Source organism: Rhagoletis zephyria, unplaced genomic scaffold (assembly GCF_001687245.7).
Source record: "Rhagoletis zephyria isolate East Lansing unplaced genomic scaffold, Rhagoletis_zephyria_1.1 Rzeph_scaffold_00220, whole genome shotgun sequence".
NCBI lineage: Eukaryota > Metazoa > Arthropoda > Insecta > Diptera > Tephritidae > Rhagoletis > Rhagoletis zephyria.
The window spans coordinates 210,083-234,578 of NW_016157304.1; the positions used below are offsets into that span (position 1 = coordinate 210,083).

The 24,496-nt window shown below is 35.5% G+C and overlaps 1 protein-coding gene across 1 annotated transcript in view; it reads right to left on the reverse strand.

Moving 5' to 3' along the window:
• LOC108358178 (ATP-binding cassette sub-family G member 1) overlaps positions 1 to 24,496 on the reverse strand; it is a 242,942-nt gene that overhangs the window by 112,629 nt on the left and 105,817 nt on the right. Inside the window, exons 3-6 of the mRNA XM_017609352.1 lie at positions 12,063 to 12,233; positions 11,472 to 11,608; positions 11,270 to 11,415; positions 10,961 to 11,199 (exon numbers count right to left, since the gene is read on the reverse strand). Of these exons, the coding sequence (XP_017464841.1) occupies positions 10,961 to 11,199; positions 11,270 to 11,415; positions 11,472 to 11,608; positions 12,063 to 12,233 (693 nt within the window). The remainder of the gene's footprint in view (positions 1 to 10,960; positions 11,200 to 11,269; positions 11,416 to 11,471; positions 11,609 to 12,062; positions 12,234 to 24,496) is intronic.

The following is a 24,496-nucleotide window of genomic DNA, read 5'->3' on the forward strand; positions in this document are numbered from 1 at the left end:
GTGTCACATTACAGTGATACTCAAACTGTTCGCTACATATATTTTTAAGCTAAATACATCAGCTCCTAAATTGTTGTGTGTGTTGTGTTAAACTTATTTTGCTTGTCTTTTTATTAACATAAGTGTTGTTAAATCTTTCAATATGAAGTGTGATCTTGATAACTGCCAAATTAAAAGCGAATCTGAACGCTACTTATCGTGCTGGCTCTGTGATGGTATTTGCCATCTAAAATGTGCTGGTTTGACAGGAAGAATTCTGGACGCTATTAATGATGGCAAAGGTCTTCGCTGGTCTTGCTTAAAGTGCAGGTCAACCGAAGTTGATCTCTTTAAGTTGTTCAGGCAAACCAGAAATGGGTTTTCTGAGGTAGGGAGAGAGTTGTCTAGGGCTGCCAGACGTCCCGGTTTTCCCGGACATGTCCCGGTTTTAGACTATTTGTCCCGGTGTCCCGGACCAACCTTAAAATGTCCCGGGTTTCGTTTAAGTGTCCCGGTTTTCGATTTGATTGCACAAATTTTGCTTAAAAATTACTACACTGAGAGAAAAAATGCGTTGTATTATTTAGAAAAATTTTATGAATTTACTGGGGGAAATGAGGCATAGTAAACATGAATATTTTTTATTTGATTATCGTTTTGAAATGTTCGTACTTAAAAACAATACTTTCATACCACGCACACGTGGTGTTGAATCAAACTGAACATTTGAATGCACATTTACATGTCTGGCTGTAGCTGAGTGCACGAAGATGCTTGCCACAATTTGCTAATTTCCAGAGCGTCGGGGTTCAAATACCAATACAGACAGCATGGAGTTTAAATATTTTTTTTTTTAACTTAATTATGAAAAAGCATCTGTTAAGTGCAAAGCGCTTCATTTTAATATTGGCGTATTTCAATTGAATAATTCTATACTAAATATTAAAATCTGTATACTTAAATTTTTTTCATTTTCAATTTCATAGATTGTTTATAATGACTTTTGCTAAAATTTCAAAATCAAAAGTTATCAAAACAAATTCTATGGGACTGAGAAGTATTATTTTCTACTTTTTAGTCCATTTATAAAAGCGTTGTATATTAAAAAGTTTTTTTTATATTATTTTTAACATATATTGTTGCTTTGAAAAAGATTTCTATGATATCCGTGTTTTTTTGTACCTAAATAATGGTAATTTGTAACAATAGATTGCACAAAAAAATTAAAACAAAAATTGTACCATTTTTTTTTAAGTTTTGTACTGCTTTTTTTCTGTCGAAAATAGAAGTGTACTCCTTTCTCCGTTTCAGAATCTGGCAACCTATTGATTGATTTTAGGGGATAAGTTAATTGATATAGTATGACAAGTGAGAAGTTTAAGAAAGTTTTAGTTTGAAAATATTTAGAAGGTGGTTAAACAAATTTTAAACATCTTGTTTTTGAATTGAGTTTTCTTGAAATCTATCTAGCGATCTAGTCCTTACTAATATTATAAATACGAAAGTGAATTTGTTTGTTTGCTACGCTTTCACGCTTTCACGCTTTAACTATTCAACCGATCATCATGAAATTTTGTACACTGCAGTTATTTAGCTTAAAATATAGGATAGAGCTGTCAAACTATCGATAGTGGGGCCACTCGATAGTTTTCGAAAGTTAAGCTGCACTATCGATACTACCGCTACTATCGAAACTTCTTTATTGTATATTAAGCATATTTTCTTTCATTTCTATAAGTTACAGTAATCAATACCCAGAAAAATTTACAAAGAACATAATCGGCTCTATTGTGGTTGTCGAGGTCGATGTCGATATAATTTTTTCACAAAAAAATAGTCGCCGTAAGTCCAATTCTAGCTAAGCTTAACACAGGAAGTACACCCTTCCTCAAAAATACTGTAGCTGGAGTTGGATCTACGAGGGCTATTTTTTGTTGAAAAAATGGCATCGAGGTTTACGTCGAGAACCATAATAGGGCCGAATATTATTTTCAAAAACTAAAAACAAATATTGTTTATTGCACCAAGAAACTTAGTTTTAAACTTGTGTAATTATGTATGTATACATATCATTAGAAACCAATTTTTGTTATATAACATAAAATAATCAATGTTTCAAACATGAGAAATATTTGACAAATTTAGGGCTGGAAAATATTGATATATTTTCACGTAAAACATAGAAAATATGTTATTTTATTATCTAAATACTTACCCGTTTAATAAATTTATTAGCCACAAAATTGTCACCGCTTGGAAAATGGCTCAAAATTGAGAGTGGTAGTTTTTCGATAGTATCGATGGTATTAAAAACTATCGATAGTTGACCGAAACCGAAAACCATCGACACTATCGATAGTGCCATCGATAGTTTGACAGCTCTAATATAGGATATATTTAATCTCGATTAGGCAAGAGGCCGTGGCACCTCCCATACAAATGGAATTTTTCATACTGCATTTCTCAGGAAATATTTTTGGTAGATTACTGGAAATTGGTATGGAGATATATAAAATTATTCTCTACTCATGGATGAGGGCTGCCACCTTTTAAAAAAATCTAATTCATTTTCAATTAAGGGATTTATTTATTTGAAAATTGTATTAAAAATGGATGTCAAGAGGCTTAAAAAAGCTGTAGTTTAATATATTTTGAAAAGTCTTGCCACCTGTTTGAAAAGTAAAATTTAAATTAATTATACGCAAGCTATCTGAAGAATTAAAATATGGTTGCCAAATAAAATATTGTTAAGAAACCTTTAGTTTTAAAGTTTTGAATAATATTGAAGTATTTCACAACGGTTGATACCTTTTTAAAAATTCAGCTTAATTAGTTTAAATGAAATAGTATAATACTAGCAGACCCGGCGGACTTTGTCACTAACAATTCACGTTTACGATTTTTATTGGCACGCTCATCGGCTAAGATTATGGTTTGGTGGTCGTTATGTCCGTGATGAAGTCCTTGAAATTATCTAATTGTGTAACATTTCATAGAACGGTTAATCTCACAACGAAATAAATTTGAAGAACATTTCCTCTTCACTCCCTGGCGGCAACAATGATCCGGTTCTATAGTAAAACTTTATCGTATAGTGGCGTATGGTGGCAATTTCAAAATGGATGCGTATAATTGTTCTACAGAAATCCAATACCTATACATAGACTTATTTCAGACGAAATACCTTAAAAGTAAGTTTCACGAAATCAATTTAAGGTGATTTGAGATTTACCCCTGCACAACTCAACCCTGGTGTCTCCGAATGAAGCTTTAAGGCATAACAATACTGTCAAAAGTCACATACATAGGGCCAACCGTAACACATAAAAACTCGATATACTCAATGGTACAACAAGTTTATTTATTCTGACATTCACGGCACCTTCTCTAACTTGGCGATTATTTGTAATCACTCCAGCGCTACGTGACAGCTCTTTTTTTGCAATAGTATTGCCTTTGCCGTTACCAATACATATTTTGGATATTGGCCAAAGTGGATAATCAATAAGATTTTTAGTAATGACTTAACTCCAGTGCCAACTGGCGGGTGAATTTGTGAATCTACACTATCCAGAGAGTTACTCAAAAACACACGAAAAACTTCGTTAAAATCCGTACGAGCATTTAGAAGGATTTCACCCACAAACACACCTACAGATAGCCCGTTTTTCGTATATCTCCACACCAAGTTCCAGTACTCTACCATGAACATTTCCAGAGATATTCGGTATGAAAGATTCGGTTTTTATGGAAGGTTCCACGCCCCCTCTATATATCAAACATTTGTTTAGCCTATAATAATTCTAGGGACGTCTGAATCAGGTGTCCGAAATTAAAAAAAAATCGGTTCGGCCGTTCTCGAGCTTTGCGAGCACAAAAAACGGCTTTCAAAATATATATGTATATAACATTTTATTTTTAATATTTTTTTATTGAGCTTTGCACCACGATTGTTATTAGGAAAAATTGAAAAAGCAACAAAGTCTAAGCGGTAGAAGTTATAGCACTATTTCGGAGATCACCACATCTCCTCATCAGACTTCTTTTTCTAGACTTCAGCAGGGATCGAACCTGCGAATTCGATGTTCAAAGTCAGAAGCGTTAACCACTGAGCTATGTACATCCCGTAAACTCTTGTTGCTAATTCATTTCCCTTATTCAACCAACTACTATCAAGTGCAGCTGATTTGCCGCTATTTAAACTCGACAGCGTGGTTGTTGTTGTCAATTCTATACATCCATTTGCTTATTTGCTTTTTTGTATAGTTTCAGGCAGGCTCTTCCTAAACTATGTATTTGTCAATGTTATTGTGGCTTGTTAACATTTTATTTTTAATATTTTTTTATTGAGCTTTGTACCACGATAGTTTACTAGGAAAAATTGAAAAAGCAACAAGTTATTGTTCATTGACAAATACATAGTTTAGGAAGAGCCTGCCTGAAACTATACAAAAAAGCAAATAAGCAAATGGATGTATAGAATTGACAACAACAACCACGCTGTCGAGTTTAAATAGCGGCAAATCAGCTGCACTTGATAGTAGTTGGTTGAATAAGGAAAATGAATTAGCAACAAGAGTTTACGGGATGTACATAGCTCAGTGGTTAACGCTTCTGACTTTGAACATCGAATTCGCAGGTTCGATCCCTGCTGAAGTCTAGAAAAAAGAAGTCTGATGAGGAGATGTGGTGATCTCCGAAATAGTGCTATAACTTCTACCGCTTAGACTTTGTTGCTTTTTCAATTTTTCCTAATAAACAATCGTGGTACAAAGCTCAATAAAAAAATATTAAAAATAAAATATATATTGGTATAGATTGGTATGAATCGAAATGGTTTTGAATATGTATCACAATATGAGTGCTAGACGAAAGAGGTTTAAAAAGGTTGCCAACTGTTTAAAAGGTTGAGTTCAAACTATTCAATAATTTAAATGAATTATTACAATATGGGAATCAATCAATATGATTTTAAAAGGGCTTAATTTCAAAACTACATGCAAAGGGTTTCCATCTGTTTAAAATCTCAATTGAGTTGAAAAAGTATTACAATTGAGAAGTTTAAGAAAGTTTTAGTTTAAAAATATTTTGGAGATGGTTAAACAGATTTTAAACCTCCGGTTTTTGAATTGAGTTTTCTTGAAATAAATTTTACTCAATGTAGCACACAAAAATTTCATACACTCAGCGAAGCGGGTGAGGGCGATTTATTAAATTATATATCAGAAAATGAACAAAACGAAATGAAGTTTTTGTTTAATTTCTAACCAAACCTATGCATGTAACTCAATCGCCAAATGGTTTGTCGAGCTGTAAACATTTACACCTCAAATTTCGTGAGTAGGTACCTGGTACTCACACCTTTTTTAAGAAGTTTCACTTCTATCATGTGTACTGTGACACACACGCCTTTTTTTTAGCAATGATTATTTGTTTAAAAAAAAAATGTATTGTTGAAAGTACTTATTTTTTGTATCAAAGGAGTAACGCAATACAAGTCGCCTCAAGACAATTTTCGCTCAAGTAATGCAATGGCAAGAGATTTTACATTTATTCGATTACCTCCAATGACATCTTCTTCTTATTTATTGGCCCTGTAACCGCCTAAGCGATTTTGGCCGTGTCCAAAACAGCACGCCAGTCATTTCTCTTCTGTGCTAACTGACGCCAATTGGAAATGCGAAGTGAAGCCAAGTCCTTCTCCACCTGGTCTTTCTAACGCAGAGGAGGCCTTCCTCTTCCTCTGTTACCAGCATCGTGGCCCGTGTTGAATATTTTCAGAGCAGGAGCGTTTCTGTCCATTCGAACGACATGGCCAAGCCAGCGGAGCCGCTGAATTTTAATTCGCTGCACTATGTCTATATCGTTGTAAAGCTCATACAGCTCATCGTTAAATCGTCTGCGATATTCGCCATCACCAACGCGTAAAGGTCCGTAAATCTTTCGCAGAATCTTTCTCTCGAAAACTCCAAGAGCCGCCTCATCAGATGCTTTCATTGTCCATGCTTCCGCGCCATACACCAGCACAGGCATGATGAGTGACTTATAGAGTGTGATCTTTATACGATGAGAGAGGAATTTACTTCTCAACAGCCTACTCAGCCCAAAGTAGCACCTGTTGGCAAGAGCGATTCTCCGTTGGATTTCAAGGCACATTATTATTGGTGTTAATGCTGGTTCCCAAATAAACGAAGTCGTCTACTTTTTCAAACTTGTAACTGTCGACACTGACGTGGGCGCCAAGACCCGTGCCCTCTTACTGTTTGTGTGATGACAGGAGATACTTCATTTGGCCTCGTTCACCACCAGACCCATTCGCTTTGCTTCTCTATCCAATCCCGAGAGGGCAGAACAGACGTAGCCCTTCTTTTTACCGATAATATCGATGTCGTCGGCATACGCCAGGAATTGTACGCTCTTGTAAAGTACTGTGCCTGAGCGATTCAGTTCTGCGGCTCCTATTATCTTCTCCAACATCAGTTTAAAGAAATCACACGTGTGTGTCAAACCTATTCTCGCGGGTCTTTTCCAAGATTTGACGTATTGTGAATACCTGATCTATGGTGGATTGGCCAGGCCTAAGGCCACACTGATAAGGTCCAATCAGTTCATTGACGGTGGGCTTCAGTCTTTCGCACAATACGCTCGATAAGACCTTGTAACCTATGCTTAGAAGGCTAATTCCGCGGTAGTTGGCGCGTATGGCGGGGTCGCCTTTCTTGTGGATTGGGCAGAGCACACTTAAATTCCAGTCGTCGGGCATGCGTTCATCTGACCATATTCTGCATACGAGCTGATGCATGCACCTCATCAGCTCCTCGCCGCCGTACTTGAATAGCTCGTCTGGCAGGCCATCAGCTCCAGGAGCTTTTTTGTTTTTCAGACGCGTAATCGCTATTCGTACCTCGTCATAGTCAGGCGATGGGACAGCTACTCGGTCATCATTGACTGGGAACTCGGGTTCGTCTTCTACACTACTTTCAGCGCTGCTACCATTCAGTAGGTTGTAAAATAGTTCTCTCCACAATTTAAGTACATTCTGGACATCGGTCACTAGGTCGCCATTGTTGTTCTTACAGGAGTTCGCTCCGGTCTTGAAACCTTCCGTAAGTCGCCTAACCCTCTGGTAGAATTTTCGGGTGTTCTTCCTGTCGGCCAGCGACTCAAGCTCTTCGCAACCACGTATTTCGGCCTCTCTCTTCTTAATGCGGCATATACGTCTCGTTTCCTTCTTCAGTTTCTTATAACGGTCCCAAATGGCTCGCGTTGCGCCCGATCGCAGCGTGGCCTTATATATGGCGTCTTTTTTTTCTGCGGCCTCTTGACATTCCTCATCGTACCAGTTGTTCTTTCGGGCTCGCTGAAATCCAACTACTTCTTCGGCGGCGGTACTTAATGATCGGGAAATGTGGTTCCACTGCTCGCGTACGTCGGATTGTTGAAGAGTGCTCTCAGAGAGCAGGTGTGTGAGTCGAGTGGCGAATAAATTGGCCGTCTGATGTGAATGCAGCATTTTGTGCTACATAGAGGCGGGTGCGTATCATGGCTACAACAAGATAGTGGTCCGAGTCGATGTTTGGCCCTCGGAGTGTACGTACGTCCAAAACGCTTGAAGCATGCCTTCCGTCTATCACAACATGATCGATTTGGTTTCTCGTTTTTCGATCTGGAGACAGCCATGTANCAAGATAGTGGTCCGAGTCGATGTTGGGCCCTCGGAGTGTACGTACGTCTAAAATTCTGGAAGCATGGCTTCCGTCTATCACAACATGATCGATTTGTTTTCTTGTTTTTCGATCTGGAGACAGCCATGTAGCTAGGTGGATGCTCTTATGCTGGAACCTAGTACTACATATTACCATTTTTCGGGCCCCGGCGAAGGCGATCAGCCTCAGTCCGTTATCGGACGTTTTGTCGTGGAGGCTGAATTTTCCGACAGTGGCGCCAAATATCCCTTCCTTGCTTACCTTGGCATTAAAATCGCCGAGCACGATTTTGACATCGTGTTGGGCGCAGCGCTCATATGTACGTTCCAAGATCTCCTAGAAGATATCCTTGGCCGCCTCGTCCTTCTTTTCCGTTGGGGCATGGGCGCAGATGAGCGAGATATTGAAGAATCTACCTTTGATGCGGATTGCTGCTAGACGTTCGTCCACCGGTGTGAAGGCCAGTACTCGGCGACGGAGTCTCTCTCCTACCATGAATCCAACACCAAATTTGTGCTCCTTTACATGGCAACTGTAGTAGACGTCGCAAGGCTTCACACTTACTTTTCCTTGCCCCGTCCATCGCTTTTCTCGGATGGCGGTGATGTCAGCTTTTGTCTTCCCGACGACATCAACCAGCCGGGACCCCATTAAGGGTCCGGATATTCCAGGTGCATACCCTCAAATCATATTCCTTTATACGTTTGCCGTGGTCGTCATCAAAAAAAGGGGGTCCGATCCGAGGCTTGTTAGACTTTTTCATTGGGCGGTGTTGTAGTGTGGCGGGAGCCACGCACGCGAAGTTTTACGCGGGTGTTTGGTTGCTACCCAGAGGATACGTGGATATAAATATCCGGACGTTGTGAGCTGCAATTTGAACCGTACGCACAAGAATCGCTTCTGGCCACTCCCAGGTGAACGGAAGTCAAAAGTTTTCCACTTCTGCGCACCGAACCATGGTTCCTTAATTTGGGATAACCGCTTACCTTTTCGTTTACAGAATGCATTATTTTAACATGTGCTTGTCATTGCAGGTATTCGAATAAATGTAAAATTTCTTGCCTTTGCATTACATGTAATGCAATAGATAAGCGAAAATTGTCTTGAGGCGACTTGTATTGCATTACTCCATTGATACAAAAATAAGTCCTTCCCAAAAAATTAAAAGATTTTGCTGGGTAGTTTTTAACGACACACTGCATGTGACACAGTCCGGCTGACTTCCAAAACGTACCATTACAATGTTTGGATACTGTTCTACTGCGGTATTTAAACTGTTTGCATATGCAGAGTTGCGAAACATTGTAACCATATTCATTGCTTATTTTGAATATTTAATAAAACAATGATAACCATTTCGGAATTTTCCATTAACAATTTAAAACACCAATGGTAACCAAAGACAAACGAACCATCAACTTTGTTTCTGATGCGCTGATTACTCTAGCGATGCGTTTCAATAACTTTTCGAAAGCGTTTTGGAAAAGTAAACATTGTCAACCAATTGTAGTTTGGGGTTATGGAACATTAAACTTTGTACGTATGCAACAGAGTGTGCAGATTTTGCGATTTCGCGCCAATTTGGCGATCTTTTTGGATTTTTTGCCTTCAAATAAATTTTTTCCAATTATAAAAATATACAAAACTTAGTTTTCCACGATAATTTTACAGAAGCCGCTAATGAACTGCGTGATAAACCTGACTTAAGAAGCATATTAAAAGACTGTCAAAAATGTTTAATTACCCTAATCGAAGAGTTTTTGAAACGATTACCTAGTCAATTAAATACTTCTAAAGATGTTTTGGTTTTGTCACCAGAAAAGTGTGTGAATCACAAGATGGCGAGTTTCAGGGACCTGCCAATTCACTATTTGACTTTGAAGGAAAGAAAAGCAGCGGAAACTGAATATTTAAATATTTTAGCTTTCCCACGGAATAACTTTTCTCAGAACCATTCTATCCGACTCTGAAGAAATAAAACGTTTGGAAATATATGTAAACTCATATTATTATCCTTACCGCACTCACATGCTTTGTTGGGAGCGTTTTTTCCGTAATGAATTCAACAAAAACTAAGATTCGAAATTGGATGAGGTTGGAAAGCCTTAATTCAATAGTTCGAATAAAGTATTATATGAAGGCTAATAGTTTCTGCTGCGAAACGTTTCCAATATCAAACAGTATATTATCAAGGTTGAATAGCTCAATATATGACAACAACAGGAATGTAAATCATTCAGACACTATAGGTGACTTTGAAGAAATGTGGAAATAGCTGATCTCGCCTTATTATAGGTTTTTATCTAATTTTTAGCGCCGAGCTCTTAAAGGCGGATTGTGCGCTTAATCAATTAATATGAGTTCTAATAAATTTAATAATTGCGCAGTCCTATTGCAAAATATGTTGAAACCAATATTGTTTGTACATCACTATTATATAAGTGATTTGTCTTTTTTATTATTACCCTCTGAGGGTATTATATTCGTTTTTGTTTTTAAATACTATATTATAACAAGATCTCATTTTTAAAATAAAAGATTTGTTAAATCGATTTCATGAATTTTATTTTAAAAAAAAATTGGCGATTTTTTTTTTTCAGAAATATCGCTCTTTTTTTAAACAATCTGGACACCCTGGTATGCAATGCAATTGACGTTTAGGAAGTCAGCCTCCCTCAAACAATTAACCGTACCAACGGCAAATAAATGCAGCTAACAAGCATTCCTAATCATGAAGCAGGGATAACACCATTTTTACATTTGTACATTTTCACAGTTACAGAGTGGTGTAGTTTGAAAAGTTGTTATTAAGCTGAACTCACTCTTTCTAGGAAACATCCACTGTGACTCTGCCAAAATGTACAAATATGTACAAATGTGCAAATCGTAGGGATCACGCTTTAAAGTTTAGGAATCAGTAAGTATACACAGCATGCAAAAACATAACATACGTCTATGGTAAAGGTGTTCTTACACGATGTGTATTTGCATGTGAACATGTCACTTTTTACAAATGAAAATGCCAACATATCGTGTAAAGGCAAATTACATTTGTTTCCGTACAAAGCAGATGCACTAGAAATGTTTCTATTTTCATCTGACACACAGATAGAATCTTCTGATATTAGTTTATTTCGTTTTCAAAGAACGTATTTTGAAATAGTTAAATAAAGACTGAGAATTTGACAGAGAGACGCAATTACATATGTATTGAAAAAGTCACATTTACAGATGCAAATAAATATCATGTAAGAACACTTTAAGTAAACACTTACTATAATCTGCGGGATTGTGGTAGACAGGGCATGGCAAGTCAACAGTTTGTAGAAATGGCACTAATCTTTCTGTACTACCCTGGTAAATACAGTTACCCGCAGAAAGTACGTATACTTGATCGAAGATTTGGAAGAGTTTGGCGGTAGGCTGATGTATTGTACAAATGATGGTTCTTCCTTGCTGTGCTAGCTTCTTGCATAGCTCCAATACCTTTGTACAGGAACTGCTGTCGAGGCCACTATGAAAAAATATGGGATGGAACATTTCACAAGAAGTTATAGGTACTACCCAACGAGGTTTTCACTTACGTTGTAGGTTCATCAAGGAACATTACAGTTGGATTATTTATCAATTCCATAGCAATAGAGAGCCTTTTTTTTTGTCCACCGGAAAGTCGCATTGTCATTGTCTGATCATGTTCGTACAAGCCCAGCAATAGCAAAATGTCCTCGATCTATTCAAATAAGCATTAATAAATTAAAAATTTAAGATTTTTATGCAACAACTGACCCTGCCTTCCTTTTGTTCATAGCTGACATTTGGAGCTAATTTCAAATCTGCCGCTATATGCATATTTTCATTGACTGTTAACAATGGTTGTAGGCGATCATCTTGCGTAATATAACAGGACATACGACGAAATGAAGCTAAAGTACAAGAAGGGTATCATTATTATTTTTTGAATGCGAGATAACTCTTAACGCGAATAAATAAAAACTGGTTAAAAAAACATTTATGTACATACATATCGTCGTTTAAAGTACAAAGCCACGTATCATGGTTCTGTAAAACTTCGTAATTAACATTTGTGCCAAAAAAAGATATTTAATCATCGAAAGCTCCTGGCATCGAGCGCTTATCAATTCATACTAAAATATCAATACTTAGATATAAGAAGAAGAGATAATAAGAGAAAAAAGAGAGAACCGTTTTGAAAAAATACACGTTTTACTCTCCTATAAAATTTGGGCAACCGGACATACGAGTTTTTGCGTTTTATTGATACGCGGTTTCGTACTTTAAACGACGAAATGTATGTATAAATTTTATTATAAAATTTTTCGGATATATTTATGATGATTATTAAAAATGTTTGCTTACGCAAGTCGCGTCGTCGGCCATTGAGGAGTATCGAACCATCTACACCTGTTGTTTTAAAGCCTGATAGTGCATCAAGTAATGTGGATTTGCCCGCGCCAGAGGGGCCCATAATCGCTATTAGTTGACTACCGGGAAACTTTCCACAAACGTTGTGTAAAATCTCTTTTTCCCCTTAAAATATAAAATACAACTTTTTATATGGAAATAACGAAGAAGCGAGGAATTATTATTTTTTTTTAATTTTATTCTAATGGCCGTTAACCAGAATTAAATTTTTTCACGGATTTTATTTTTGTATGGAGAAAATAAAAAAAGTCCTAGCTACTTTTAAATTGCACTTTATTATATTGAAATTGCATGGTCTACAAAACTGCATAATCAAAATCTAATTAAAAAGTTTGCAATTTTTATGAAAGTTTGTCCAATTTTCTTAACTTTTGTGCATTGATTGAAGTCTGGACATACGTGGTTTTTGATAGATAACGAGATATACTTTCATAAAAAAATAATAAACATTAAATAAACAAAAGAAAAATAGCCAAAAATTTGCTGAACTGTCGCGTTCCTATTTATGCATATTTTCGGCCGTCTATACACGCGTTTTTTCAACGTACATGAGTTTTCTATGCGTGGGTCTATTATTTGTAAACTCATGTGTGACTTAGAAAACAAACCGTGCTACAAATATCGTGATGCCACGAAGGCATTATTAATTTTTTTTTATTTATTTATTTATTTAACAATAATCTAGAAAATGTATATTTTCTTACAGACTAGACAGAGTATATTTCAATTTAATTTTATTTAACAATTTTATTTTTCTTAATATGGATTTAAATCTAGGTTTTGACACATAGAGAAATCGATATCAGACGAATATGAGAGAAAGTTAATGAGATAAACTTATACAGTCATATGTGGGCGATATCACGCCCATTTTCCAAAATTCCAAACAATGTTACTTCTTTCTAAGGGATTGTTTTTAGTATACATTTTGAGTAAATTAGCGTCCTTAAATCTCGAAATATTGAAGTTTCAAGCATTTCTGAAATTTACCGTTATATGAAAAGCGGCCGTTATTTTAGTCCGATTTCAATAATCTTCAACGTTTTGCTTTTATGTGGCAAGCACAATAACCATACCGCGTTTGGTACAAATTGTTACAACGGTGACCGAGATACATATATATGTGAGCGGCGCCACGCCCTTTTTCCAAAATTTTATCATAAACGTATTTCTTGGTAAAGAATTGTTGCAAGCATCAATATTGAATAAATTAGCTTTAATATTTACTGATTTATCGAATATTTCGTATTTCTCTAAATGTCCGTTATATGGGATGTGGGCGTGGTTATTGCCCGATTTTGAAAATTTTCGGCCATTTGGTATATTGTACCAAAGTCAACAACTGTGCCAAGTTTGGAAGAAATTGGTGCAGCGGCTACCAAGATATACACATTTAACCATAAGTGGGCGTGGCTACGCCCATTTTCCAAAAGTTTATAATATTCTTATTTTTGGCCTAAAAATTATTGTAAATATCAATTTTGGGTGAATAATCTACAGTAGTTACTAAAATATCGCAGTTTTCGTATTTCTGAAAATTACCGTTATATGGGAGGTAGGCGTGGTTTTTGTCAGATTTTGCCCATTTTCAATACCATCCATACCAAGATATCTCAATTTTTACTCGAGTTATAGTGTGCACAGACGTACGGTCAGACAGTCACCGCTTTATCGATTCTCCTTTCATTCTGATCATTTATGTATACATTTGTCTATATCTATCTTGATTTGTTTTGCCTGTTACAAACAACCGTTATGTGAACAAAGTTATAATACCCTTGTGCACAAGTGCGCTCAGCTATAATAATTTGGGTTGGTAAAAATGTAAACTTTTCTCATTTTGGTAGATTTTTGTTGAATTATTATAAAACTTTTCGTTCCCGTTTTATTTTTCGTATTTATTTTTTTATTACAAAATATTATAAATGTACATCGATAAAAGTAAGCTGACCACCAGTCCTCCTATGAGGAGGATTGTCCTCCTCAAGCGTGATTTGTCCTCCTCAAAAATTTTGCCTCCTCTGTCCTCCTTTTGAGCAAAAATGTCCTCCTTGTCCTCCTTTTCAAGTTTTATAGCAGCGATGAAATTAAAAAAAAATATCGTGCAGAATACTATTATTTCCTAATCGTACACAATCTTTATATTTAAAAGGCGTTTACATTGTTCAGCTTTCAGTTAAATGATGCAATCTTTTGATTAAGCTAACCGCCTGTGAAAGTTGAACAGTGTAAACGCCTTTTAGCGTTAATGATTAATATTTTACCCTTTACAACACTGAAATACTAGCTAAGGCGCGTCTGCACAGGTGAAAATTATTGCCTACCATATTTCATTTTGTTTTCCAGATATGTAAAAGTTTTATCAGTGGCAATATTTGTGTATGGTAATTTTTTATATTGATGAAAGATTTTGTAAGATGGCTTAAAAGAAGTATGTTCATTGTATTAGAGCACAAACCTGCTTAAAACATTTTAGAAAATGTGTTATTTTACATCCAAGTACATAATCAAAAATAACACAGGCTTGTGTGGATTTCGGCTTAAAAAACTAATTAGCGATTCGGGTACGTATAGGTACCACGCTACAAAAAAGATAATACAAAATTTCATCACGAAAATTTTTTGTGAAAATAACTTTTATAATTTTCCTTAGCATTACCGTGCATTCCTAGCGTAATTACATAAGTCCTTCTGATTTACTTTGTCTCTTTATGAGTATTTTTTACTAATACTATTGGTTTTTTAAGTAAAAATTCTATTCTAAGTTAATTAATTTTTGTAATTTGGTCATTGGTAGAGCTTTCCGGCCGGTATATTAAAAAGGCAAACTGCGTTTCCTCTTTCTCCTACGCGTTTCGGCGTACTTCACGCCTTCATCAGGGAGTCTGATTTATTGCAAAAAAACAAAACATAATACACACAACAATTAGACATAGTTACATATGACTGGAAATTATACATACATATACATATACATATCTTTTTTATCACAATTGCACTTACATATTAAATTAGTGTAACTATTTACATTACAATAAACGCAAAACATTTAACTAAACACTTTTCTTTTTTTGACGTCACTGTCTTCGCCCATCTGAGTTGTTACTTTGTATTGCCGTCCGGTACGCACAGTTTATATTGTCAACGTCCTCTTTAAAGTTCATCGCGTCCCTTATCCTCTCCTGTATTCGCAGACTCTCCAAAGTTAATCTTGTTTTTTCTCGTCTTTCCACGTCCAAAATTGTGATGTTCTCAAAATCTGCCATGTGTTCGCTATTCGTCAAGTGCTGTGCAAGTGCTGTTGTTGTCTTCCTATTTTTCGCGTCTGGTTAGTGTTCACTAATTCTGACTCCAAGCGCTCGTTTAGTCGTGCCTATGTATACTTTGTTACAGTTTTCGTTGACTTTACCTTTGCATTGGATTTGATAGACCACATTATGTTGTTGTTGTTTGTTTATTTTGTCTTTTGTTTTGGTGAATATTTTGTTTAGCGTGCTATGTGGCTTATGTGCATATGTTATGTTCTTGTTTTGAATATTTCTGTGCAGTGTTTTGCTGTCGGTTAGGCCTTGTATGTATGTGACTCCTGTAAATCTTCTGTTTTCACTTCTGCTGGTAGACTTATTGTTTGTTTGCGCTGATTTTAATTTGTTAATTGTTGTTGCTATTAGCATCTCAGTAGTCTTATTTGGGTATCCGTTCTTGTGCAGTATGTTTATTATTTTCTGTTTGTTACTTTTTCTGAACTCCTGGTCACTTAAGGAGTAGATTTTGTTGATCAGGTTAGTAGCCGTATTTTTCTTTTGTGCCCATGAATGGTTCGAGGGGTAATTTATCATTCTCGAAGATGCTATTAATTTTGAGTACCAATTTTTTATTATTTTCTTATTTGAGTGGTGAATTTCCAAATCCAAGAAGGGTAATTTGTTGCCCTCTTCTAACTCGGTGGTGAATTTGATTTTATTGTGTTGGGAATTCAACACTTTTAAAATATCTTCTACGTCATTTCTTTTTACGATCGCGAATATATCATCTACATACTTATTGATGTATTTGATACATATGTCCTTAGATTTCAATTCAGCGATGCTGTCGTCAAGTATTTTATCTAAAACAATGTCAGCTACAGTGGGCGATAACGGGTTTCCCATCGGCATTCCGTGTATTTGTTGGTAATATACTCCGTCATATAGAAAATAGTTGTTGTCGCATAGACAGAATTCTAACATCGTTAAGAACTGCTTTCTTGTGAGAGTGGTATATCTTTCTAATAGAGTCCATTGTTGCATTATCGTTCGGATTGCCATTTGCACCGGTATGTTGGTGAATAAGATACCACATCAAATGAAATGAGAACTTCGTCTTCTTCAAGCGTCATGGTTCTTAGATTTTCTTTTAGCTGGAACGAGTTGTGTATATTGTATTGGTCTGAGACAATTTTTTTAAGAGTTTTTTCAATGAACTTCGAAAGGTGGTAACAGGGCACATTGGTTGAAGCAGAAATAGGTCTAAGGGGTGTATTTTCCTTGTGTATTTTCGGAAGTCCATATAGTCTAGGTGCTGTAGCTGCATTGCATGTCAATTTGTGCTTTTGATAATTGTCAATGTTTTTCTGTTTGTATATGTCATTTACTATCGCGTTGGTTTTTCTCAGCAGTTTTTGTGTTGGGTCCATTCGTATCGTTTTGTACGTATATCTGTCGTTTAGTCGTGCCTATGTATACTTTGTTACAGTTTTCGTTGACTTTACCTTTGCATTGGATTTGATAGACCACATTATATTGTTGTTGTTTGTTTATTTTGTCTTTTGTTTTGGTGAATATTTTGTTTAGCGTGCTATGTGGCTTATGTGCATATGTTATGTTCTTTTTTTTGAATTTCCAAATCCAAGAAGGGTAATTTGTTGCCCTCTTCTAACTCGGTGGTGAATTTGATATAGCCACCAGCATTAACGCATTCAAAAATCAATTCAAAACCAATAAAAAAGAAAAATTCATACTGAGAATATTTGAAGACACAAAACGGTTTATAAAACAACATAAGGACTCTATAGTAATTACAAATGCGGACAAGGGAAATAAAACGGTGATGATGGACAAAACAGAATACAAAGAGAAAATGAAAGATCTTTTGAGGGACAGATATACGTACAAAACGATACGAATGGACCCAACACAAAAACTGCTGAGAAAAAACAACGCGATAGTAAATGACATATACAAACAGAAAAACATTGACAATTATCAAAAGCACAAATTGACATGCAATGCAGCTACAGCACCTAGACTATATGGACTTCCGAAAATACACAAGGAAAATACACCCCTTAGACCTATTTCTGCTTCAACCAATGTGCCCTGTTACCACCTTTCAAAGTTCATTGGAAAAACTCTTAAAAAAATTGTCTCAGACCAATACAATATACACAACTCGTTCCAGCTAAAAGAAAATCTAAGAACCATGACGCTTGAAGAAGACGAGGTTCTCATTTCATTTGATGTGGTATCATTATTCACCAACATACCGGTGCAAATGGCAATCCGAACGATAATGCAACAATGGACTCTATTAGAAAGATATACCACTCTCACAAGAAAGCAGTTCTTAACGATGTTAGAATTCTGTCTATGCGACAACAACTATTTTCTATATGACGGAGTATATTACCAACAAATACACGGAATGCCGATGGGAAACCCGTTATCGCCCACTGTAGCTGACATTGTTTTAGATAAAATACTTGACGACAGCATCGCTGAATTGAAATCTAAGGACATATGTATCAAATACATCAATAAGTATGTAGATGATATATTCGCGATCGTAAAAAGAAATGACGTAGAAGATATTTTAAAAGTGTTGAATTCCCAACACAATAAAATCAAATTCACCACCGAGTTAGAAGAGGGCAACAAATTACCCTTCTTGGATTTGGAAATTCACCACTCAAATAAGAAAATAATCACAAATTGGTACTCAAAATCAATAGCATCTTCGAGAATGATAAATTACCACTCGAACCATCCATGGGCACAAAAGAAAAATACGGCTACTAACCTGATCAACAAAATCTACTCCTTAAGTGACCAGGAGTTCAGAAAAAATAACAAACTGAAAATAATAAACATACTGCACAAGAACGGATACCCAAATAAAACTATTGAGATGCTAATAGCAACAACAATTAACAAATTAAAATCAGCGCAAACAAACAATAAGTCTACCAGCAGAAGTGAAAACAGAAGATTTACAGGAGTCACATACATACAAGGCCTAACCGACAGCAAAACACTGCACAGAAATATTCAAAACAAGAACATAACATATGCACATAAGCCACATAGCACGCTAAACAAAATATTCACCAAAACAAAAGACAAAATAAACAAACAACAACAACATAATGTGGTCTATCNAGTAAAGTCAACGAAAACTGTAATAAAGTATACATAGGCACGACTAAACGAGCGCTTGGAGTCAGAATTAGTGAACACCAAGCAGACGCGAAAAATAGGAAGACAACAACAGCACTTGCACAGCACTTGACGAATAGCGAACACATGGCAGATTTTGAGAACACCACAATTTTGGACGTGGAAAGACGAGAAAAAACAAGATTAACTTTGGAGAGTCTGCGAATACAGGAGAGGATAAGGGACGCGATGAACTTTAAAGAGGACGTTGACAATATAAACTGTGCGTACCGGACGGCAATACAAAGTAACAACTCAGATGGGCGAAGACAGTGACGTCAAAAAAAGAAAAGTGTTTAGTTAAATGTTTTGCGTTTATTGTAATGTAAATAGTTACACTAATTTAATATGTAAGTGCTATTGTGATAAAAAAGATATGTATATGTATATGTATGTATAATTTCCAGTCATATGTAACTATGTCTAATTGTTGTGTGTATTATGTTTTGTTTTTTTGCAATAAATCAGACTCCCTGATGAAGGCGTGAAGTACGCCGAAACGCGTAGGAGAAAGAGGAAACGCAGTTTGCCTTTTTAATATACCGGCCGGAAAGCTCTACCAATGACCCAATAGGAAATTTTAACACTGGCCTCAAAAAACAATCAACTTAATTAATTTTTGGCTTTTCATGCAAATTGCAAAAGAATTTAATTAAATTTTTAAATGAAAAAATGCGCCCAACGCAAACTGAAGAATGTTGCAAAGACAGTGTACCCTGCGCGATATGAAACACACATGGAAATATCAACTCATTCAAATAAATCTAATGTTTTATATTCCCGATTAATGGCTTCTGCATTTATCATCTCGGCTTCAGGAAATAATTATATAGGTATAGGTACAATATTATTCGTATCGCCAGGGTTTACGGCCTTTGGCTCGAAAGCCGATACGGCTTTAAAAAAAATTCATTGTCAAGGTTCTCTTTCTTGGCAAAATTAAACATTAAATTGTAAAGCATTTAATTAAAAAAACTTAATTTCAGTTTCTGTAATTTTCTGTAGTAAAAAAATATTTCGGCATCTGTTCCACAAAAAATATGTATCTAAAATGGGTATATGATTATTTAAATCTAAAGTATATATTAAATGAGACTCAATATTTGCTTTAGAGATGAAATCGCGACAAATTTGTTTAAACAAAAACTGTAAGCGTATATGCAGAATGTGAATGAGAGCTTCTTCTGCTTGCATTTCTATATTTATATCATTTATCAATTTAAGGATATACGATAAAAAGTAAAAAAAAAATATATTTTTATTTGCGGGTCCGAAAGAAATATTTATTAGTTGCATTGAGTTACGCCAAAATAGTGCCGAAAATCAATGGATTGTGCTCTAAGGCGCCGGCTGTTTCCGAAAGGGCCGAAAATGGCACAATGCACACTCATTTTCCATCACTGGGCTAGACGTTCTTCCAACGGGGTGAACGCCAGTAAACGGCGACGGAGTCTCTCTCCCACCACAAGTCCAAAACGGAATTTGCGCTCCTTAAGATGGCAACTCTAGTAGACGTCGCGAGGATCCCCACTTACCTTGCCTTGCTCCGCCTATCGCGTTCCTTGAATGGCGGTGGTGTCAACGAAGGTTGTGAGACAAAGGTCTTCCCGAGGACATCACCCAGCCGGGCATACGTGGATATAAATATCCGGACTTTGTGAGCTGCGATTTGAACCGTACGCACAAGTATCACTTCTGGCCACCCCCAGGTGAATGTCAGTCAAAAGCTTTCCCCACTAACGTGGACTTCTTCACATGAAACCGCGATTTTCTAGCGTCTTAAAATTTGCACTTTAACCTACTAAGATTTTATGGGCTGTAAAGCTGCGTACCTAAATTTTTTCTAAAAATTCTTACAAAATTTCTTTAAAAGAAAATATAAAAAAATTTTATACATTAAATAGACCAAAGAAAAATAGCCAAAATGTCACTTAACTTAATCAGCTGACCACAAGTGTGTATACGAAGTCCAGAATTAACCGAATCCATTTGAAACTTGGTATTGGGGGGTTTTTGTGATCGCAGATTTCGAATATGATGTCAGACTTTTTAAATTCAAAATGGCGGATCAAATAGCGCGACCAAATTTTATAATTTTTTCCTTTCCACCACAATCTTATATAAATGGGGAGTTTTCGAGGTCGCTGATTTTGAATCTGATAACAGATTTTTTAAATTCAAAATGGCGGATGTGGATATAATTATCACGAGAGTTTGTATTTGTATTTTATTTGTATTTATTTGAAAGGACACTAGCACAACGAGTATATTACTTCTAATTAGGCTAGATATAAAGCAAAAAAAAATAACGTAACGTAAAAGTTTAAACAAAAAAATTCAAGCAGGCATATTTTACATATGTACTTGCATATCATTATTCCTATTTCCTTTATGTAGTTGTTGTATTCTTCGGACGGGCTCTCTTTAATAATATATCGCAGCAAAATGTTTAAAACAGCAGTTTTTTGCATCTTTGTTGACTGCTTCTTTTCAAACATCGAAAAGCATGGCAAAACACACGTGGAAGTTTTCTAAGAAAAAAGCCCATTATTCACAAAGTGCAAGAAAGCGCAACATGATTCTCAGCCCACAAACTCTAAATTGAACATTTTTATTGCCCACAAAGCTTGAAGACCACAAATTTTTTGTTTATCACATATATGTATTTATTTATTGAATCTTTCTTTCCAAACTAACAACTCAAGTAGCACAAAAGTCAAAAATACACCAAAATATTTTGTGTATTTTTTACATCGGCGTGATATACATTTTCAATATAAAAAATATGCTATTTCTAAGCGCAGTTTTTGAACAGTTTATTTCGATTCAGTGTAAAAGTTATACCGCTTTTTCGTGCATTATTTACACCTACCGTCAATTTTTTTTACGGATTTTCGGCATATATATTATGCCAGTGGTATACAAGTTTTCTTGTTTCTGGAACATAATATATTATGTATTGGTATTGGCTCAAATCATACACCATAATGGTAAAGAATTTACATCATATTCTAGCATAAATATATTTTCATGAGTGTGAAGAGTACAAAAGGATTCAAGGAATAAAATTTACTACTAATCAAATTTAAAATTAACTCAGACATAAAATTTACACCGAAGCTGTTTTTTAATCTGCGCGACTTGGAATTCTTTTTATAAATCTCAGCATTCCTATTCGTAATTAAGGTAACGTAAGGTACATTCTGTCGAGTGAATTTCGGTACTACGCCCTCTAAAACTCGAGCGCCTCAAAATTTATAAGGATTTGAAGATTTTGAAATAAATCTGGAAAAACTTATATTTTGAAACCAATGAATTTTTCGCCATTATTAAATTTTTAAGAGATGCGCTGTTTAAAAAAGGTTCGAAAATACACATAAAGTGGCATAGTTGAGCCAATGTACATAGTGAAATTGTTAAATTAGTTAAATAATAGTCATACAGCTTTAATATGGCGTCCAGCTGAGTTTCAGTATTAGGCTAAGTTTACAACCTAACGTATTAGCGTAGCGAGAATACATAAAAATCGCTTCTAACCAACATTTACACAGTCTTTGGTGTTTATCGCTGTGCAAGCAAATAAAAATTATGCAGTTTGTTAAAAAAAGCTTTTTCTCATACTTAAAGCCCAAATAAATAAAAAATATACATATGTACATATTTATATAATAAATTAAACATCTCTTCTACTGCTATTATATACAATACAATATGCTTAAGTTTCGGTATAAATTGTCAAAGGGTTGTGGAAACAAAAAAAATATATTAGGGGAATCCCTACGTAGCAATGTATCACACGTTTTGTTGCTTTCCCAACATCAAAATATGTGCTAGATTGGTACGTAGCAACTTTAAATCTAAAATGCTACTCATCGTAAACTCCCCTATTATAAAACATTAGTCGTGTATAATTTTGCTGCAATTTAAACACTAGCTACTTTTTAATCGCCAGCGATTATGCTGGCGAAGAAGTTCCTTTGGATTGAGCGATTTCCATTGCATCGCGTAACGCTATTACTCTAGGTTGTGAACTTAGCCTTACTTTTATAATACTTTGAAAATATGGTCGTCGTTGAAAACTTACACAGATTCTTGAGTTTGGTACAAAAATATTTACCAAGCCAAGAACGGTGTATTTATTTTGCCCTAGACACAATTCAGTTTGAGAATTTGGTATAAAAAATGTTTCTTGCCAAATGAACACAGTTGACAGAAGTTTAAGCGCCTACCACACGTCCATTATTCGAACGCAAACGCGAACGTATACACTTCAACATGTTTTGTTAACGTTCGCGTACGAAAAGAAGAAATCAAATCAGCGTTCGCCTATGTTATTTAGAAAAAATTGTCGCTGTTGTTCGTACTCATATATACTATGCAACTTATGCTTGAAATACAATACCGGCGAACGGCAAACTTCGCCGAATTGGGCGATGCTGTCGTTCACCGTTCGCCCAGCTATTTCGCCTACTTAAACAGAATTAGAGCGGTAGCGAAAACAGCTGATCCCATTTGGTCGCTTTTATAATTTGGGTGACCATATTTAGAAAAAACTAAACCATATTTAGAAATGAGGAAATGATAACAAATATAAATGTAAAACAAAGAAAGATTATTATAAATAATCTGTTTCAAGCCAGATTTAACGAATCCACAACTATATTTTTCAAACAACAAAAAAAAGTCGTGTTTAGGTTGTTTTCTTTTAAAACTTTGAAAGCAAAAAACAAATACGGCCACCTTTGGCACGCACAGCTGTCATCGCCCAGCAGGGCGATAGAAATAAATCTATCGCCATGAAACGCCGCCAAGCGAACTTCGCATTTCGCTTTGGCTGTCTTCAATTTCATATGCTTGCGGGTGTTCTAATTTTGACAGCGCGAATTTCGCTGTGGTGAGTTCGCCGTTCGCCGGCATTGTATTTCAGCTATATAGCTGCATTTGTGAAGGCATGATGTTGAATCATTAGTACCCAAACAAACTTTAAGCGTGTAGGGGTGCCTTATTGATGCATATTTCACCACTGGTGTATTAAATATACCAACCAGTGTTACAACTCGACAATATTTTTAGGAACAAAAAATCCTACCAAATCAGTTTCAAACTACCAATTTTTTTTAATCATCAGATATTGATATTTTAATTCGTTTCTGATTTTACTTCATGCAAAAGTATGAATGTTTAATATTAATTAAATTTATATCAATTATTTGATGTCTAAAATGTAAAAAAAATACAATCGATATAAACATTTTATATTTGGGAACATAAAAATTTTTTTACTGTGCTCGCGCAATTTTATTTTTATTTATTTGTTTTCATTTAACCATGATGCAATAAAATTACGGAATGTCAGTAACATAATCTTAATATTTCGGTACGAGTTTTAAGCCATTTTAGCACGCTTTCAGTACGCTTTTCTACTTTCACATCACCATTGTATTACCGCAATTCAACAAAATTTATTTAAAATTTTTACAAATGTTCTAATAAACGAATACTATGCAACAACAGCTCAATGCATTATTGACATTTCGAATAGGATTTATTTTCTATTATAACTTCAAAACTTTGATAGGATTGCAAAACATCTTTAAAATTTGGAATCGGAAATCCAAATCGATGAGAAATCAATTTCGAACGAAACCAGAACAGCCCTGAAATGAAACTACCAATTTATCAAAACGGTAACACTGATAGCAGCTGTACTTGTGGTATGTATAATAATATTAAAACAGGCAGCGTATAATGTGCACACACACTAGCTTTGTTTCTTTACTTTCCTAGCAGATCTTTATCAGGAAGAAGAATGGGAAGAATTACAGAATTACGCTCACAGCGAGTGAAATATAGAAAAAGTCAAGAAACGCAAACTAGCAGAAACTAGCTAGTAAA